The sequence below is a fragment of the Lacerta agilis genome, chromosome 3 (genome assembly GCF_009819535.1).
Source record: "Lacerta agilis isolate rLacAgi1 chromosome 3, rLacAgi1.pri, whole genome shotgun sequence".
NCBI classification, from domain to species: domain Eukaryota; kingdom Metazoa; phylum Chordata; class Lepidosauria; order Squamata; family Lacertidae; genus Lacerta; species Lacerta agilis.
Genome location: NC_046314.1, coordinates 35,666,458 through 35,683,137, shown reverse-complemented (window position 1 = coordinate 35,683,137; position 16,680 = coordinate 35,666,458). Strand labels below are relative to the sequence as shown.

At 39.6% G+C, this 16,680-nt stretch overlaps 1 protein-coding gene and 1 long non-coding RNA gene across 4 annotated transcripts in view; one reads left to right on the top strand and one right to left on the bottom strand.

Moving 5' to 3' along the window:
• The first annotated feature begins 8,000 nt into the window (after positions 1–8,000).
• On the top strand, positions 8,001–11,148 carry LOC117043514. Its single transcript, XR_004426199.1, has 3 exons — positions 8,001–8,126; positions 8,524–8,622; positions 10,960–11,148. It is a non-coding gene; the product is annotated as an uncharacterized LOC117043514 (long non-coding RNA).
• Positions 11,149–11,515: 367 nt separating this feature from the next.
• KCNQ5 (potassium voltage-gated channel subfamily Q member 5) overlaps positions 11,516–16,680 on the bottom strand; it is a 272,418-nt gene continuing 267,253 nt past the window's right edge. For all 3 annotated transcript variants that reach the window (XM_033143240.1, XM_033143241.1, XM_033143242.1), the window contains 3 exons: positions 13,815–13,946; positions 13,142–13,268; positions 11,516–12,585 (listed from right to left, as the gene is read on the bottom strand). In XM_033143240.1, coding sequence (XP_032999131.1) covers positions 11,635–12,585; positions 13,142–13,268; positions 13,815–13,946 — 1,210 coding nt within the window. In that variant the 3' untranslated portion in view covers positions 11,516–11,634. The remainder of the gene's footprint in view (positions 12,586–13,141; positions 13,269–13,814; positions 13,947–16,680) is intronic.

Sequence of the window (16,680 nt, the reverse complement as noted above, 5' to 3'; positions counted from 1 at the left end):
AAAGTAAATCTCGAGTAGGTGTGCTTCATAAGTCTTAAGTATTACCTAATCCTGGTGTCAGGCTATTTTGCGCTCCAGGGAAGGCTAACTACTTGGCCCAGCCCAGCCCAGCCCATTGCCAATTCCAATTTTCAATAATCTGTCTTTGTGGGGGGCGGGGGCGGGGGCGGGAGGGGCGGGAATGTAAAACGTGAAACTGCCAAATTTATTTTAAATGGCAAGGATAAGTAATGCAACAATCTTTATTTTTTCCCCAATGCAAAAGAAAATGCTTTAGCATACAAATCATTGTAAATAATCTTATGAACTGTGATGTTAAAAGTTAAATCTGGTAAAAGTTTCAATTTCAGGCACATCAACATCCCGCTTTTCCTTTGCAAAATCTGCCACCAGTTCCTTTAGCTCAAGTGCTTGAGGATGTTCAGTTGGTATAGTTGCCAAGTCCCTTTTGCAACACTGTTCAGCGTATGCAAGGTTTTATAAGGTTGATCTTTGAGAACCCGCATTCACCATTTGCCACTGACACTGGCAGTGTGAGAAGAATCCTCAGAGCAACAGAAACATAAGGCACATTATCCATGCATTTCTGTTGTAGTATGAAGAGAAGTAATCCTTATGGCAGCATAGACTTTGGAAGTCTTCAAGTTATTCCTGTAGGTTCACAGCACAGATCTTCAGCATCAATATATTTGTGTCCATTTGTGCATCAGTGGTTTTTCTAAATTATTGCAGGCCTTAAGTACATCTTCAGACTGTATATATATCATATGGGAAGCCAACTAGGGAAATAAATTGTCTCAGCTGTTGGAATCGCTAATTCAACAGATTGTATGGCCATGTTTAAAACAGCATTGTAGAAACCTACTTTCAATTTCTGCTTTGGATCTTGTGGTGTCTCTTGGGCCTCATACTCCAATTGGTGTTTCTTTATTCTTTTGCTAACTTGTTTTGTCTCAGAGTCTGGTAATATGCCTAGCTCTTTCGCAATCTCACTGGCATTACACCTGCAGCCCACAGGGTAATTATTGGTCATTTGCAATTGGCTTGTAGCTGAATTTAAATTGGCTTACTTATTGTGTAGTAGCTTGCCTGTAATATTGACTTCAAAAAGGGTGTTGCATCATGTAACTTTCAAATTGCAACAGCAAGGGCCTTAGCTGCAATTCTAGAAGTATTGCCAGATAAACTTTTTAGGGTTGTCTCATCAAGGATCTCTCTCAAAGTGTTATATATACTACCAAGATGATATGTCATTGGTTTCAAAGCATCAATCCGACTCTCCCACCTTGTTTCCCTCAATGGCTTAGCAGTCATGCCCAAGTCTGATACATGGCCAACTAGAATTTGCCAGCTCTGAGTTGATGCAGAGAATTACAGATCTGTTGAACCAAACTGAAGAAACTAGTTGCTTCCAGACAACACTGAGCAGGAATTTTAATCTTAGTATTTTAATTTTGTATGTTTTAAGGTATGATTGTGATTTTTTTTCTTTATTGTTTTGAGGTTGTTTTTTTTAAAAGTACAATCAAGCAGTGTATAAATTTTATGAAATCAATCAGTCATTGACTACCAAGTTTAAAGAGTGTGCCTTGCAGGGCACAAAAAAGACATATGAGTTTATGTCTAGGACTCTACTTTGTATGCTATTTTCTTTGCCTTTCATGTTACTCCCATTATCACAACCTTGACCATGCAGATTCTCAAATGGTAGCCCTACTTGCTAAGCTGCCCAAGAAGAGTTTCTGTCATAAAGGGGCCTGTAGCCTCTTTAGTGGAAGAAATCCCAAGGATTTCTTGGGAATGTTCTCTTATGATAACCTCAGGCTCAGACATGTCATCTGATGGTTTCATTACATCAACATAATGCACAATATTGCAATTTCTTCAATATGACTAACATCAGGTGTGCAGTCCAGAATTATTGAGTAGTATTTGGCTCTGTTTGCATGTGCTAAAATGTTCTGCTTTATAGCACCTGCTAGAAGCAGTATATGTTCATTCTGGATATCTTTTTCTAGGTAGTGAACCATTGTTTCTTAATCTTTGACCCCGCACAAATACTCATTCTCGATAGGATCAAAAAGGGCTAGATATTATAAAAATTTCAAAATTAATCCATTGCTAGCACTGCAACTTATCAGTTGTTCCAGTTTTGCATGCTGGGAACTCTGACCAAAGCAATCAAGCGTTTTAAGATTTGTTGCCAGTATTGTTCTACTTGCCATATTTTCTACTTGTTAATGTCGTCAATTGTTTTTTCTTTAGATTAGCACAATTCAAATTTTCTCCAGGTCTGATAGTTTTCTAAATGGTCAGTATTCATCTCATGCAAAGACAAAATTGTTCCAATGTTCTTCCAGTCTTTTGAACCTGTTTCTTGTAGAATTGAAGCACCATTTTTTGCGGAACAATTTACAGCAAATACAAAAGACCACTTCATTAGAGGTTGAATATATCAACCATTGAGGGCAGATTCCTTCACCATTTGCTAGTTTCCTCTTGCGGTGTACAGGAAAGAATCTTCTGGGTTTTTTGAGTATTTGCAAAAATCATGTGATATAACTTGCTGTGGTCCGTGTTGTATTCTAAATGATCGCTGCAATAGTACTCTGCAGTACTCTCTCTTTTCTTGACACCCTCTTTTTCCTCTCGTATGTTTTCCAGAAGGATCTCATTTGTGAAACTTCTGTTTTGGATATTATATCATTTGTAGTAGGAGCACCACATTCAGCTCCCTCAGAACTAGTTTCAACAAGAGTATAGTTATATTATTCTTCAGTTGCTTTCTGTGTACTAAGGTATTTTAGGAAGAACCCCTCTTGCTTTGCTTGCTCCTTAGCTTTTTATCTTTCATTTGTGGTAAAGGTAAAGGGACCCCTGACCATTAGGTCCAGTCGTGTCCGACTCTGGGGTTGCAGCGCTCATCACGTGTTACTGGCCTAGGGAGCTGGCATACAGTTTCTGGGTCATGTGGCCAGCATGACTATGCTGCTTCTGGTGAATCAGAGCAGTATACGGGTACTGACCTCCATATGGTTGCTTTTAATCAGCCATAGCTCACTAGAAAAATGAATACATTTCTAAATAAGATTAAGTTGTCACCATAAGGTTGAAAATGAAGTGCATTTTAAGTCTCTCTCTGTGTAGACACATACCACACACACACACACACAAAACATAACCTTGGCCACCCTGATGGATGACGTTTGCAGAGAGTGGGACTGGGGAGTGCAGCCTAACTTCTGCATCTTGATTTGTCATTGGCATTTGATACCATCAGCAATGGTATCCTCCTGGACTGGCTCTGGGGAATGGGAATTGGGGACACTGTATTACAGTGATTCCAATCCTACCTTCAGGACCAAGTGCAGAAAGTAGCATTGGGAGAGTGGCTTTTGGCACCCTGGCAACTACATTTTGGGGTGCTGCAGGGGACATCTCTGGTGCTATACATGTAGCTGTTGGGAATGATCATTAGGAGTTTTGGGGTGAGCTGCCATCATTATGCTGATTACTCAATTCTATTTCTCTATAGTATCTGAATCAGGAGAGGCTGTGCAGCCCCTGGGACACCATGGATAAAGAAAAACAAGCTGAGCTTGATTCCTAGCAAGACGGAGGCACTGTGGGTGAGTGGTTCCTGTGTCTGAGAAATTGGTCTGTTGCCAACCTTGAATGGGATGTGGGTGGCGCTGTGGTGTAAACTACTGAGCCTTGAGCTTGCCGATTGGAAGGTCAGCGGTTTGAATCCCCACGACGGGGTGAGCTCCCATTGTTTGGTCCCAGCTCCTGCCAACCTAGCAGTTTGAAAGCACGTCAGTGCAAGTAGATAAATAGGTACTGCTCTGGCAGGAAGGTTAATGGCGTTTCCATGCGCTGCTCTGGTTTCGCCAGAAGCAGCTTAGTCATGCTGGCTACGTGACCCAGAAAAACTGTCTGCGGACCAAAGTCGGCTACCTCGGCCAGTAAAGCAAGATGAGCGCCAAAACCCTGGAGTCGTTCGCAACTGGACTTAACTGTCAGGGGTCCTTTACCTTTTACAACCTTGAATGGGGTTGCACTCTCCCTGAAGGAGCAAGTTTGCGGTTTGGGGGTGCTTCTGGATCCAGCTCTGTTACTGGAGGCTCAGGTAATCTCAGTGACAAGAAGTGCCTTTTACCAACTGGCTGGTTCGACAGCTGTGGCTATTTTGGACTGGGAAAAGCTTGCTGCAGTACATTGGTTACTTCAAGACTGTGTTACTGCAATTTGCTGTATGTGGGGCTTCCCTTGCAGAAGCTCCAGTTAATGCAGAATGCTGCAGCATGATTGCTGACAGGAGTGAGGCCTTGTCAGCATATAACACCTGTGCTCAGAGATCTGCACTGGTTGCCGGTTTGCTGCTGGGCCAAATTCAAGGTGTTACTGTTAGCATATTAAGTCCTTAACAATTTTGGACCAATTTACCTGTGAGTTCACACTGCCGTACACATGCCCATTTGACTGCTTTAATCAGCAAAATTGGCATCACAAGTGCCACATAAGGTAATACCAGTTCCACATTCAAAAGAACTCATGCAGTGTGGAACTCTGGAACCCCGTGACTATTGTGATCAAGCAGGTGGCTTTACTGTACTTTTCAGCATCTGCTAAAAACATTCCTGTTTAGATAACTCAAAGGTCAGTACTGTGCCCCTCTGAGTTCTGTGATCTAGACACCTGTCTAATTGGCCTCATGATGGCACCAGCCCCAATATTACCTTATGGTTAAGTAAGTCTAAACTACTAAATAAGTTTTTTAACTGAAATATCTAGTAAAGCATAATTACATGCAGTACAGTGGTACCTCTGGTTATGAACGGAATCCATTCCGGAGGTCCGTTCATAACTGGAAACCGCTCGTAACCTGAGGGGCCATTAGCGAAACCACATCTCCTGCTGCACACACATCTCTGGCATGCAATTTCCATTCACATCCCTGGGCAAAGTCTGCAACTGGGAGCGGCTGCTTCCAGGTTACCAGAGCTCATAACCCAGTGTGCGCAACCAGAGGCACCATTATACATGTAAACTTGCTTTTCTTCTCTGCTGTCTCAGTTTCTGGAAAAGCTCTCCTCTTGGGGGGGGGTTACAATTGTATCACTTACTTAGCTGGGAATTGTGCTGTATACATGGGGCAGCTTATTTCATGCATTCCATGTGTGCGTGCTTTTGCGTTGTCCATAGGGCGTCCTCATCCAAAGCTCCATCTGCCCTGTACATTAAAAGTTGTATCATACCACTTGAAACATGGCATTCCCCAAAGAATCTTGAGACCTATAGTTTAAGGGTGCTGAGAGTTGTTTGGAGGCCCTTAGTCTCTTCACTGATGGGACCCAAGTGGCAGCCCATAATTCTCCCCATTTAATTTATTATGAGGAATTATAAGGCGAGGAAAAAAATCTGACATGAAGTCATATAACTGTGGACATAAGTGCCTTAGTGTACTTATTGGTGGCTTTTTTAAAAAAAATGACAATATTTTGCTGGGTGCGCTATCTATCACCCTCTACTGTTGTTAGTGAGGCACTTATCAGTGCTGAGGCCGAGAATGGCAAAAAAAATCATTTCTGTTTTTAAATTAACCTGTTTTGTGCAAGTCTGGTATGTTGGAAAACTTGTATCTCAAAATTAATTTTTAAAAATTGGTCAGGCACAAATGTAAACCAATATCTGCATGCATGCCCATAATAGACTTCAGGTTTCCAGAACTTGCAGAGGATAGGCTACAGCAGGTGGGACTGGACATGTGTGCGCACACGCACACACATTTTAACCCAGTTTTGTTTAAGTCTGGCAGATTGTAAAACTTGAAACTCAAAAATGGGGAAAAGGCCATAGACAGGTAAACAAATGCTTCCACTCATGCCTGCAATGGTCCTTGGGATCAGAAAGTACTAATTGTGGGGTGGGAAAAACAACACAGAGTTCAAATGTATCCCATCAAGCACCGCCTACTACTGTGGATGACAAACACTATGACAGAGTTTAGTTGAAAGTGCATTCGTAAGAAATATTGTTTAGTTGAAGCAGGTGCATAAAGACAGTAATATGTTAGCGTTTCTAATATGGGTAGGTAATCTGTTACTGTGTGGGGAGTATACATCTGATGGTTTAACCCTAGCACCTGTGGAGATCTTTAGTTCATCTGATGACTAAAATATTCACATTCAATGTGCATAGTGAAATGAGGTTGGTGAGCAGCACAGAATGACTTGAGTTCGCAGGACCTCAGGGAATTAGGAGGCAATACTGAGATGATGTCAGGAGAGAGGGGACAGAACATGGAATAGGAGGAATATAAAAGGAAGCAATGTAATAGGAGGCTTCTAAGGCCAAGGAGAACACCCCAGTACTGATTAACGGAGAATCAAATGGCATACAATACCTGCTATGCTGATTCCTTAGCTTTGACTGCATCATGGCTAACCAGAGGTTGAAGACTCAGACATAACGAACTTATGTGACGTGTTCCACTAGCATTTATTTAAGTTAAAGAAAAAAGCATATACGTGATAGTTATTTTAACCTGGTTTTATTAACAACAATATGGATTCAGGTTATCATGAAATTACAATTAACATTGTATTCTAATATAATGGCTTAAGCCATTTTAGCATCAGTGGAAATGTCCCTTATATTTTTCCATTACTGTCATACAACCAACCTTTCAGCACTTTCCCCTCATATTTTAGCCAGTTTTAGTTTCTCATAACACACCCAATGGCCAAAGGTTTTGTTTGTGGAAGTATTCCATATCTGTTTGAATTACTGGAAATTTTATAAAAACCTACGAAACAATTTAAATAGGCATAGCAATTTTTGATGTTGCAGTCAATTTGAACAATACTAAAACAAATTTGTGGTAAAGAAGGGAGCTGAAGCTCAGAAAGGCAAATCAAATTATTCTGCAAATAAAGCCAGTGAAGTTAACAGAATCACACCAGGTCAAACTTGGTCTTATGGTTATTTATTAAGGCCCCAATTCTAAAAACAGAAGCAAAACATTCTTGTGTGTGAATCTATTGATCACTGAAATGTTCATATATTTAGGATGGACTAAGGCTGTGATTTTAAGCACATTCACAACAAAATTTATGCATTGCAATCTTATGCATTCAGAAGCAAGTAAGTTGTCCCCCCCTCCCCCAAGCATGAAAGAGTGAGTGTGTAGGTACTGGAAGGTATTCACAGTAAAAACCAGTTATTTCACTCCTTGGTCCTTTTGCTGCTGCTCAGGAACTAAGCCATAGTTTGGCTTAGCAATACAGCATGTCCAAATTCGGACTCTTGGTCTGTCTCTTACAAACCTCAGAAGATAAGCCAAGAACAAACCTTAGCTACAGCTCATGGTCTGCATGGGGTGAGACAAACCATGAGCCTGGGTTTTGGCATAATGCCAAGTCAACATGGCTTTGCTCTGGGTACCACAGCAGCAGGACAATTGTGGGATGGGGGAAGCAAAATTGCTATGGTCTTTACTGAATCAGGATGCCCACACATTCATGTTTAGGCATGCTTTGGTGAATGAGTTCAACAGTGCTTATTCCAATGTAAGTGTATAAAAGATTGTAACTTTAGGTCCAAACTACAATTACATACAAATTAGCCCAGTATCCCTTATTTTCTTTCCCTCTTTTTAATAAGCCAGCTCATGAGGGAATTATTGAGAATGTCGAAATACCAGGCAGAAAGATTTAAGCACTGCCTCCCCACATCACATTCATTTTTCTGCTCAATTATACATTCCAGTACATCTTGTGGAGAACAAGGGCAGCAGGCTATCATATACACTTTTGTGTGATGTAATTTGGCCCTTAATAGAAGTCCCATTGAGTACAGCACTTATACACCATGATTCAGCTTGCTTTTGCTTATATTTTAGTTTTTCTTTTTGCTAAATTTTACTGTGCTTTAGCATAACGCTTTTCTTTATCTGCTTTCTGTTACTATTTGTGCATTAATTTTTAGTCAATGTGACATCTGGATTAATTTAGGGAAGTATTATTTTCCTCAGGAAATAATTGGAACGTCATTCACACTTTAAACAGATGCTTAGCAAAAGTTGGAGCTAAAACCTGCATTTTCTTAACCTTGACACACTTGAGGTAAGCTAACAGAATTTTTGATTATTTAAGAACTACATATAAAAACTCATGGGCGTACAGTTTTATAAAGTGTTTTGGATTGATTTTTCTGGTCAGATAGAAGCAACTGCCATTGTATTTAATAACAGCAGTCTGTTTAGGTATGAATATCTCATACACATTTACTGTGGTTAGTGTGATACTGAATTCTAAGTTTGAACACTTATCTTTATTTAAATAAAACTATCATATGAAGAAATATATATTTTAGATACTATCAGAATTATTATTATGTTCAGTTCTTTCTTCAACTTGGAACATGTGACATACCTATCAAAATAAAATTAATTGTTACATTGTAATCCTCAAATCGTTCGGAAAGATCAAATTGTTCCCTCCTGTTTTGTTGTTTTTACAGCTTTCATATGCTCTAATACACAGGGAGATTGACAGCTCTCAATGAATAACAATGGAGAAGTTCATTCTGTCCCTGCTTCTACACTGCATTATCATTGTGGTGAGTTCAGTAGTATTCCACATGAAAATTTGGTAATTGTTTCAGCAGGAGGAAAGATGACCCACATGCTATGTTGTGCATGTAGGAACTCCCATTGATGATATATGAAATCCACACTTGAACACTCACATTAAAAATCAAAACCTTCACATAATTGTTTTTTAAAATGTAATCAGTGTAACAGTAGAAAAAGACCATATACATTTAGAATAGCATTTGTAAATCCTGCCAGTGCAAAGGGGGTGTGTTGTGTGTTTGTTGGGGATGGAGTGAGAATACGAATTGTTAGCTGTAACTTTGCAAAGGTATTCCTGATTTGTATGTATTTTGAAAGTAGCCAACTTTCAAATTATGTGCATAATTAAAACAAGGAGGACTCAAGCATGTCCTCTGATTAAGGCAAAAATAGCAATTTCTGGTAGGTGAATCATCTAAGTCAAGACAACCGTAGTTGCCTTGTAGCAGCAACCCTCTCTAACCCATAACTGAAATGCAGCTCCATTTAGATGCTGTTGTCTCCATATACGTGATGGAATGATATTGCATGTTTATCTATTTAAAATGGGAAACAGGTCTAATTATTTGTAGATGTGTTGCTTGCCTTGTGCCTTTGCTCTACCTCCTTTGTTAAGCTAGATTTCACATAAAGCACAAAAAGGCACTACTGTATTAAACATTCAATACATAAAATAAAGGTCTACTTCTGTATTCTATTTTTTTAATAGGGAAAAATAGCTTTGGCTGGATAAACTGCAGATATCTAAATAAGGAAGTATTTAAACTCTTATCTCAGAACTTGTTTTGGCAGAAGTATATTTTATATAACAGAGGAAGGAGTGACAGGCATAAACTATATGCTCCTCCCCCTTCCCCCCATAGTTTGCAACAGATGCAACTCATCAACACACCTCTTTTTCCTCTGCTTTTGACAAGTAGGTGGGCAGAAATAATCTGTTGGGAGGACAAATTTTGTTTAGGCACCTCCAGTTGCCTCCTTGTAAATATATTTTGCTTAGGCGCCTCCTTGTAAATATTCTGGAAATCTGTTTATGTTCACATAAACATGTTACAGCCATCAACTTTCAGCAAAAACTATACAGCAAATTGTAATGGTAAGCTGTGGAAAATTATGTGGGAAGTGAAAGACAGCCATGTGCTTCAAGGTGCCTTCTCTTTGTATTTACCATGAGCTTTGACCAAGCAAAAGCTGCAGAACAGCATTAATCCTTTGTAGGTATCATATGAATGACACAGTATAAACACTTTACAATTTGTGTGTACTTTCACATAAGATTAAGAGGAAACATCAAGAAATTTATTTTGTATAAAAGAACAATGGAGGCAGAAACTACAACAGATTTAGAGTAAACAGTTCAAATTGTTTGCAGTACAATCCGCAGCATTTAACCATGATTAAGACTGTTGTGACATTTTTATGCATAACATCATTCTCAGCAGGGCTGGCTTGTAAACGACCACATGCTCTTGAGTGAGCTAGTAGTGGCATCCTTCAGTTTGTGGAATGCCTTTGGAATCACTAGAGAAGGTTGAACACAGGACATCCTGCTCATGAGCATACACAGAATGTATATTTTGGGCGGGGGGGGGGGAATATAATAAATAGCAACATTTGTTACCAATGGGAAGTGAGATTGGAATGTGCTTATAGGCTTTTAAAAGATTTCTGTGGCAAAGCTTAGGTATGGCATTGTAAATATTTACTAGTATTGGTGCTTCATATTAGTCTTCGTAAAATTTGGGAAGTAAAATACATTTTTTGGGTGGGTGGGGGGAGAAACTTCAATTTCCTGGAAGCTGTGAATCACAAACCTATGTGGATAGAGTTTGGGGTACAAAGACTGCTCTGGAACATCTATTCGAAAGTTACACCCGTTTCTAGGTTCCCATTGTTAAAACCTCTACAGGCAGTTCTGTAGACCTTCCTTTCTTCCCAGCGCACCTTCCAAGAACAAATACTTTGAGGATCTGACAGGTAGTCTTCACTGTCAGATGAGTTGTATTTCTTTAGTCTTTGTGGGGAGGACAAATGATTAACCCTTCATTCCTTCTATCTACCTGTTTTTTTTACCTGTGCTTCTGCATACTGTACTCTTTTCTTTTTTAATTTTTTCTTAACTCCTGAAAAATAATTATTCTATTTTCTCCCTGTTCTACCTTCCACTGTTTTTCTTTTATTTCTCCTATCTCATACAGTACTATTTCTATTCTCCCCAATCTTTGCTTGTGCTATCATTCAGCCTCAGAACTTGAGGACTGACTACATCATAAAAGGAGAAGATATTACACCTGAAGCAAGCTTCTGTTTCTCCCTTGTAGAGATTTCTGCCAAAAATTCTTCAGATTCACAAGAGGACCATCAATATGTTCAGAAAGTTTGAGACAAGAGAAAAATTCACATTGAAGGTCATCCCTGATAACTTGGAATTGTGTACATTTCATAGCAAAAGGGGAAAAGGTTAGTCCTAACCTAAAAAAAGTGCTGTGCAAAATACTTTGTCTCAGTCTTATATCAATGGAAGCTTGCAACTAGCAGCCATTTCTAATCTTTTATTATGGGTGTTCCTTTGTTAGCAGCTGCATATAGTAGTTTTTGTTGCAAACATAACTGGTCTAATTCAGGGCAAATATTTATTTTAATCAAAAGCAAAGTGCTTTTAATATCTTGAGAATTTTACTTGTGTACTTTAGAAACATGGTTTCTACATGTTCAGATCTGTTATTTGATAAACCTCTAGCATTAGTTTTGTAGATAACTCATTTATACCTACTGTACTAAATGAAAGAACCAATGTACTGCAGATATAAATTGAATTTTTCCATCTCCTAAACATGCATTTTCATGCAACTAAAAGATATGGACTCATACAACTGCTTTTCTTTCTGATTAATTTAATTTTTTAGAAAATCATTAAAAGGGCTTTCAAAATAGTCCATGCTCTGATATGTATGACTGAAAGGATTACTCAGCATGTGAACAAAATCCACAAAATGCTATTTAAGTTTGACATGAGGCAGGCTGAGAGCATCTGCACCATCCCCTGGCTTGCAAATGCTTTGAGATGATTTTGACATTCCAGTCCTTAGAGAGTCTGTAGAGAGAGTTGTTTCCACTAATGGGTGGGAAATGCCTTCAAAAGTCTCATTTTCCCTCTCTGCTTCCAATTCTTCATCAGTTATAAATAATTTTGATTCCCTCCATCTGCTGTATAACTCTTGACTACCTCTTGAACTACTGGTGTCACTACCAGAAATCTGTACATTCAGTTCTTCGGCTGTTGACTGTATAAGATTTTGAACAGATAGCGATTTCCCTATATCCATTTGCACTATTGGTTTCACTGAGACCAAGGATTCCCCTTCTGTATCAAGGCTTTTTCTCCATGAGAGATCCTTTGTCACACTGGACTGTGCAATTTGTCCATTATCATTTGAAGCAACAAGGCAAGCGGTGACATCAGAAGTATTTTCCTGTATGCTCACGGGAATAACATGTATAGGCTCCAGCCTATTGTTATGCTTTACTGATGAAAAAGGTGGTATCTGTAACGTTGTAGGTGTTGTTGGCTTAGATGTCTGGTGTATTTGGTTTAGTGCATTATTAGCTGATAGAGTTGCAGGTCCATCATTTGGCACCTGTGTGGCTTGACTATGCATAGTTGGACTAAACGCATAGTAAGCTTGAGGGTTAAATTCATTTGGTGTCAGTATAAGCTGTAGGCCACATGGCATGTTGACACTGGCTGATCTGGATACACATCCACTGGTCTGGGCAGAGTTAGACAAATCTTTACTATCTACAGGGCTTTGATAATCAGAAGTTTGATCACATTCAAAAGTTGGCATTTGAAATGAAGCCAAAGTCAGTGCAGATACAGATCCTTTCTTCAAGACCTGTTGGTAGATATCTAGCAGTGAGTCTAATTTTGACTCTATGGATTGAACCTGGCGGTGAAAGAAGAAAATAGTCTATGAATACCAAATATTATAAACCAAGCATACATACTATTAAAATGAAAACATATATAAATAATCATAGAATATTAGAGTTGGAAGGGACCCAAGGGTCATCTAGTTCAACCCCCTGCAATGCAGGAAGCTCGGCTAAAAACATCCATGACAGATGGCCAACCATAAGAGCTGCAAAGAAAGGCTAGTTAAATTTTGGTGAAAAATGAATCCATTCAAGCAGCTCCAGTGAAATTTTACCCAAATGTATAGAACTTGTGGAGATATTTCTCTACAGCACTTACGCTATGACTGCAGTTTTCTAGGCCAGTTCTATTCACTTAAAACTGGCACAGTCCCACTGACACAACAAAAAAGAATAAAGTACAAAATGCCCCTGACACCTTAGAAGAATAATTTTGCACACAAAATGACCTTGGTGTAGAAACCAGAGGAAATTATTTTACCTTCCATATATTAAACATGTTTTAAATTACTGAAATAGTGATCAATAAAATAAAATGGGACTCGTGATCGTTGAGAGTCATGTTACCTGTTTTTCCACCTTGACTACGCGCCCTAGCATGCTAAGGTCATCAGCTGTCTCATTCTCTGCAGTATTTTTCTCTCGACTTCTTTTATCGGAGGCAATTTGTCCCCTTCCAAGAATTTGGTCAACCCTGCAAGGTAATTAAATATACAAGTGTGCAAGATCACTTCAGCAGGTAACAGTACTTTCATTTTGGACCCTACAAACAGAACTTTCATTTTGGACTGAAGGTGCATTCTAAAAAAATTGGTATAGATTTTGGCCGTGATAAAGGGCTTTTTTTGTTTCTGCTGCACACAGTGATTTCTCCTTTCAAACAAATGACTGTCAATTTTATCTTTTGAGTTGGCCAATTAATGTGGGGGAAAGGGAAGTAGTTGCCTAGAATCAGCTTGCTACCCGTCAGAACACTGATCAGAGTTGTCGAGAGTGACAACTATCTGTTTAGTGGTTAATGCACAAATATCTGTAGACAGTTGTCCACTGTTGTTTTTAAATCTGATTTTTGATTTCAGGCACAAATGAACTTGTGGGCACAATCTGCAAAAGCTCAAGGAAAATTAGTATCAAGGAGACACAGTAGCGTTAAAACACAAAGCTTGGTTTTTGCCAAGCTAAAGATAAGACAGTTTATACGAATATAGTTTATATTTGTAAAAGGATTTCCATCTGTTACCTTGATTGAAGACTTTTAATTCTGCACAACATATCCAGGTGGCCTGCTGAATACTGTTCAATGACATCTTTAACATCATAGGGACGCAAAGTTTCTTTAAATTTCCTTTTGGCAACATGAAATTTCATGATTCTGTACAAGAAATATGATCTACATTAATTATCCATATGCACCTTATACATCAAATCACCATCATACCACTGAAAGTGGCCCATCAATAAGCTCACACAAAATAATCAACAATTCTAGATAGGCTAAGGATAATAATGTTTTTACTGAGAACTATGCAGGAAGACATCCTGGAGAGTGAAGTCAAATGGGCCTTAGAAAGCCTTGCTAACAACAAGGCCAGTGGAAGTGATGATATTCCAGCTGAACTATTTAAAATTTTAAAAGATGATGCTGTTAAGGTGCTACACTCAATATGCCAGCAAGTTTGGAAAACTCAGCAGTGGCCAGAGGATTGGAGAAGATCAGTCTACATCCCAATCCCAAAGAAGGGCAGTGCCAAAGAATGCTCCAACTACCGCACAATTGCACTCATTTCACACGCTAACAAAGTTATGCTCAAAATTCTACAAGGCAGGCTTAAGCAGTATGTGGACCGAGAACTCCCAGAAGTGCAAGCTGGATTCCGAAGGGGCAAAGGAACCAGAGACCAAATTGCAAACATGCGCTGGATTATGGAGAAAGCTAGAGAGTTCCAGAAAAACATCTACTTCTGCTTCATTGACTACGCAAAAGCATTTGACTGTGTCGACCATAGCAAACTATGGCAAGTTCTTAAAGAAATGGGAGTGCCGGATCACCTCATTTGTCTCCTGAGAAATCTCTATGTGGGACAAGAAGTTACAGTTAGAACTGGATATGGAACAACTGATTGGTTCAAAATTGGGAAAGGAGTACGACAAGGCTGTATATTGTCTCCCTGCTTATTTAACTTATATGCAGAATTCATCATGCGAAAGGCTGGACTGGATGAATCCCAAACCGGAATTAAGATTGCCGGAAAAAATATCAACAACCTCAGATATGCTGATGATACAACCTTGATGGCAGAAAGTGAGGAGGAATTGAAGAACCTTTTAATGAGGGTGAAAGAGGAAAGCACAAAATATGGTCTGAAGCTCACCATCAAAAAAACTAAGATCATGGCCACTGGTCCCATCACCTCCTGGCAAATAGAAGGGGAAGAAATGGAGGCAGTGAGAGATTTCACTTTCTTGGGTTCCATGATCACTGCAGATGGTGACAGCAGTCACGAAATTAGAAGACGCCTGCTTCTTGGGAGAAAAGCAATGACAAACCTAGACAGCATCTTAAAAAGCAAAGACATCACCTTGCCGACAAAGGTCCGTATAGTTAAAGCTATGGTTTTCCCAGTAGTAATGTACGGAAGTGAGAGCTGGACCATCAAGAAGGCTGATAGCCGAAGAATTGATGCTTTTGAATTATGGTGCTGGAGGAGACTCTTGAGAGTCCCATGGACTGCAAGAAGATCAAACCTATCCATTCTCAAAGAAATCAGCCCTGAGTGCTCACTAGAAGGACAGATCCTGAAGTTGAGACTCCAGTACTTTGGCCACCTCATGAGAAGAGAAGACTCCCTAGAAAAGACCCTGATGTTGGGAAAGATGGAGGGCACAAGGAGAAGGGGACGACAGAGGATGAGATAGTTGGACAGTGTTCTCGAAGCTACTAACATGAGTTTGGCCAAACTGCGAGAGGCAGTGAAGGATAGGCGTGCCTGGCGTGCTCTGGTCCATGGGGTCACGAAGAGTCGGACACGACTGAACAACAACAACATGCAGGAAATTAAATGTGCTTCAGAAGCTCCATTCCATGGGGTAGTATTCAACTAAATATTTGTGCTAGCACAAGGATTAGTGCTAGTGCAATGGAACTCTCCCCCCTTGCTTTGTACATGACCTGCACTATTTCTAAATATATTCTGAAGTGTTGGGGGAAACCTCAGAACACATTTAGGGGACACAAGGAGGAAGGAGATGGAGATAAATTCTTCTGCTGATGTAACACTTTCCTTAGCACTACAACCCATTATTTCTACTGTACAATGATAAATGAAAATATAAACAAGAAGTGTACAATGATAAATGAAAATATAAACAAGAAGTGGGGAACCTCCAGGCAGTGGGTCAAACGTGGCCCTCTATCTGGATCTCGTAACCCCCCCCTTCCCAATGCCACAACCCCTTTCTTGCTACACTGCTCACTGGCGTACTTTGCACCTTTAACTGCCTTTGCCTGGAACTGGGATAATGCCTCTTGCTTGCCAAGATAGAGGATGCTATATGGTATGTGGGTGTGTGCAGAAACCCCTGGCTTCTGCACGACTGTTATGTAGTCAACTATTGCAAACTATTGTAAGAGTTATAGCCACTGTCTCACCCTGTTTTGGCCATGAGCCCACAAACTACAGGCATGTAGTTGCCAGAAGGTTGGCCCCAAGAAAATGTGGTTCTTGGGTTGGAGAAGATGTTCCACTCTTGATATCAACTGTCCCAATATTATGCCTATACTGAAGGATAAGCACTTTCCATAGACCAAGAGAAACTTGTGTAGTTTTATGTGAATGTAAAAGCAAGGTTCTGTTTTCACTAATGCCAAGAAATAACTCCATCCCAAATAACTTCATTAAATTATACAAATGAAGTTTTATCCTTAACACCCAAGCTATGTGACAGACATGTGTTTTCAGTGTAGCTCTGTCACAGTTATGTCCCCAGCTGCACTGTACATTTACTACATTACACTAACACATGGAAATTGTTCCAAACATTTTCTTGTGTGTTAAAAAGATGCTTAAATTTTCATTTTGCAAAAGTAAACTTTGTGTATTCATTTT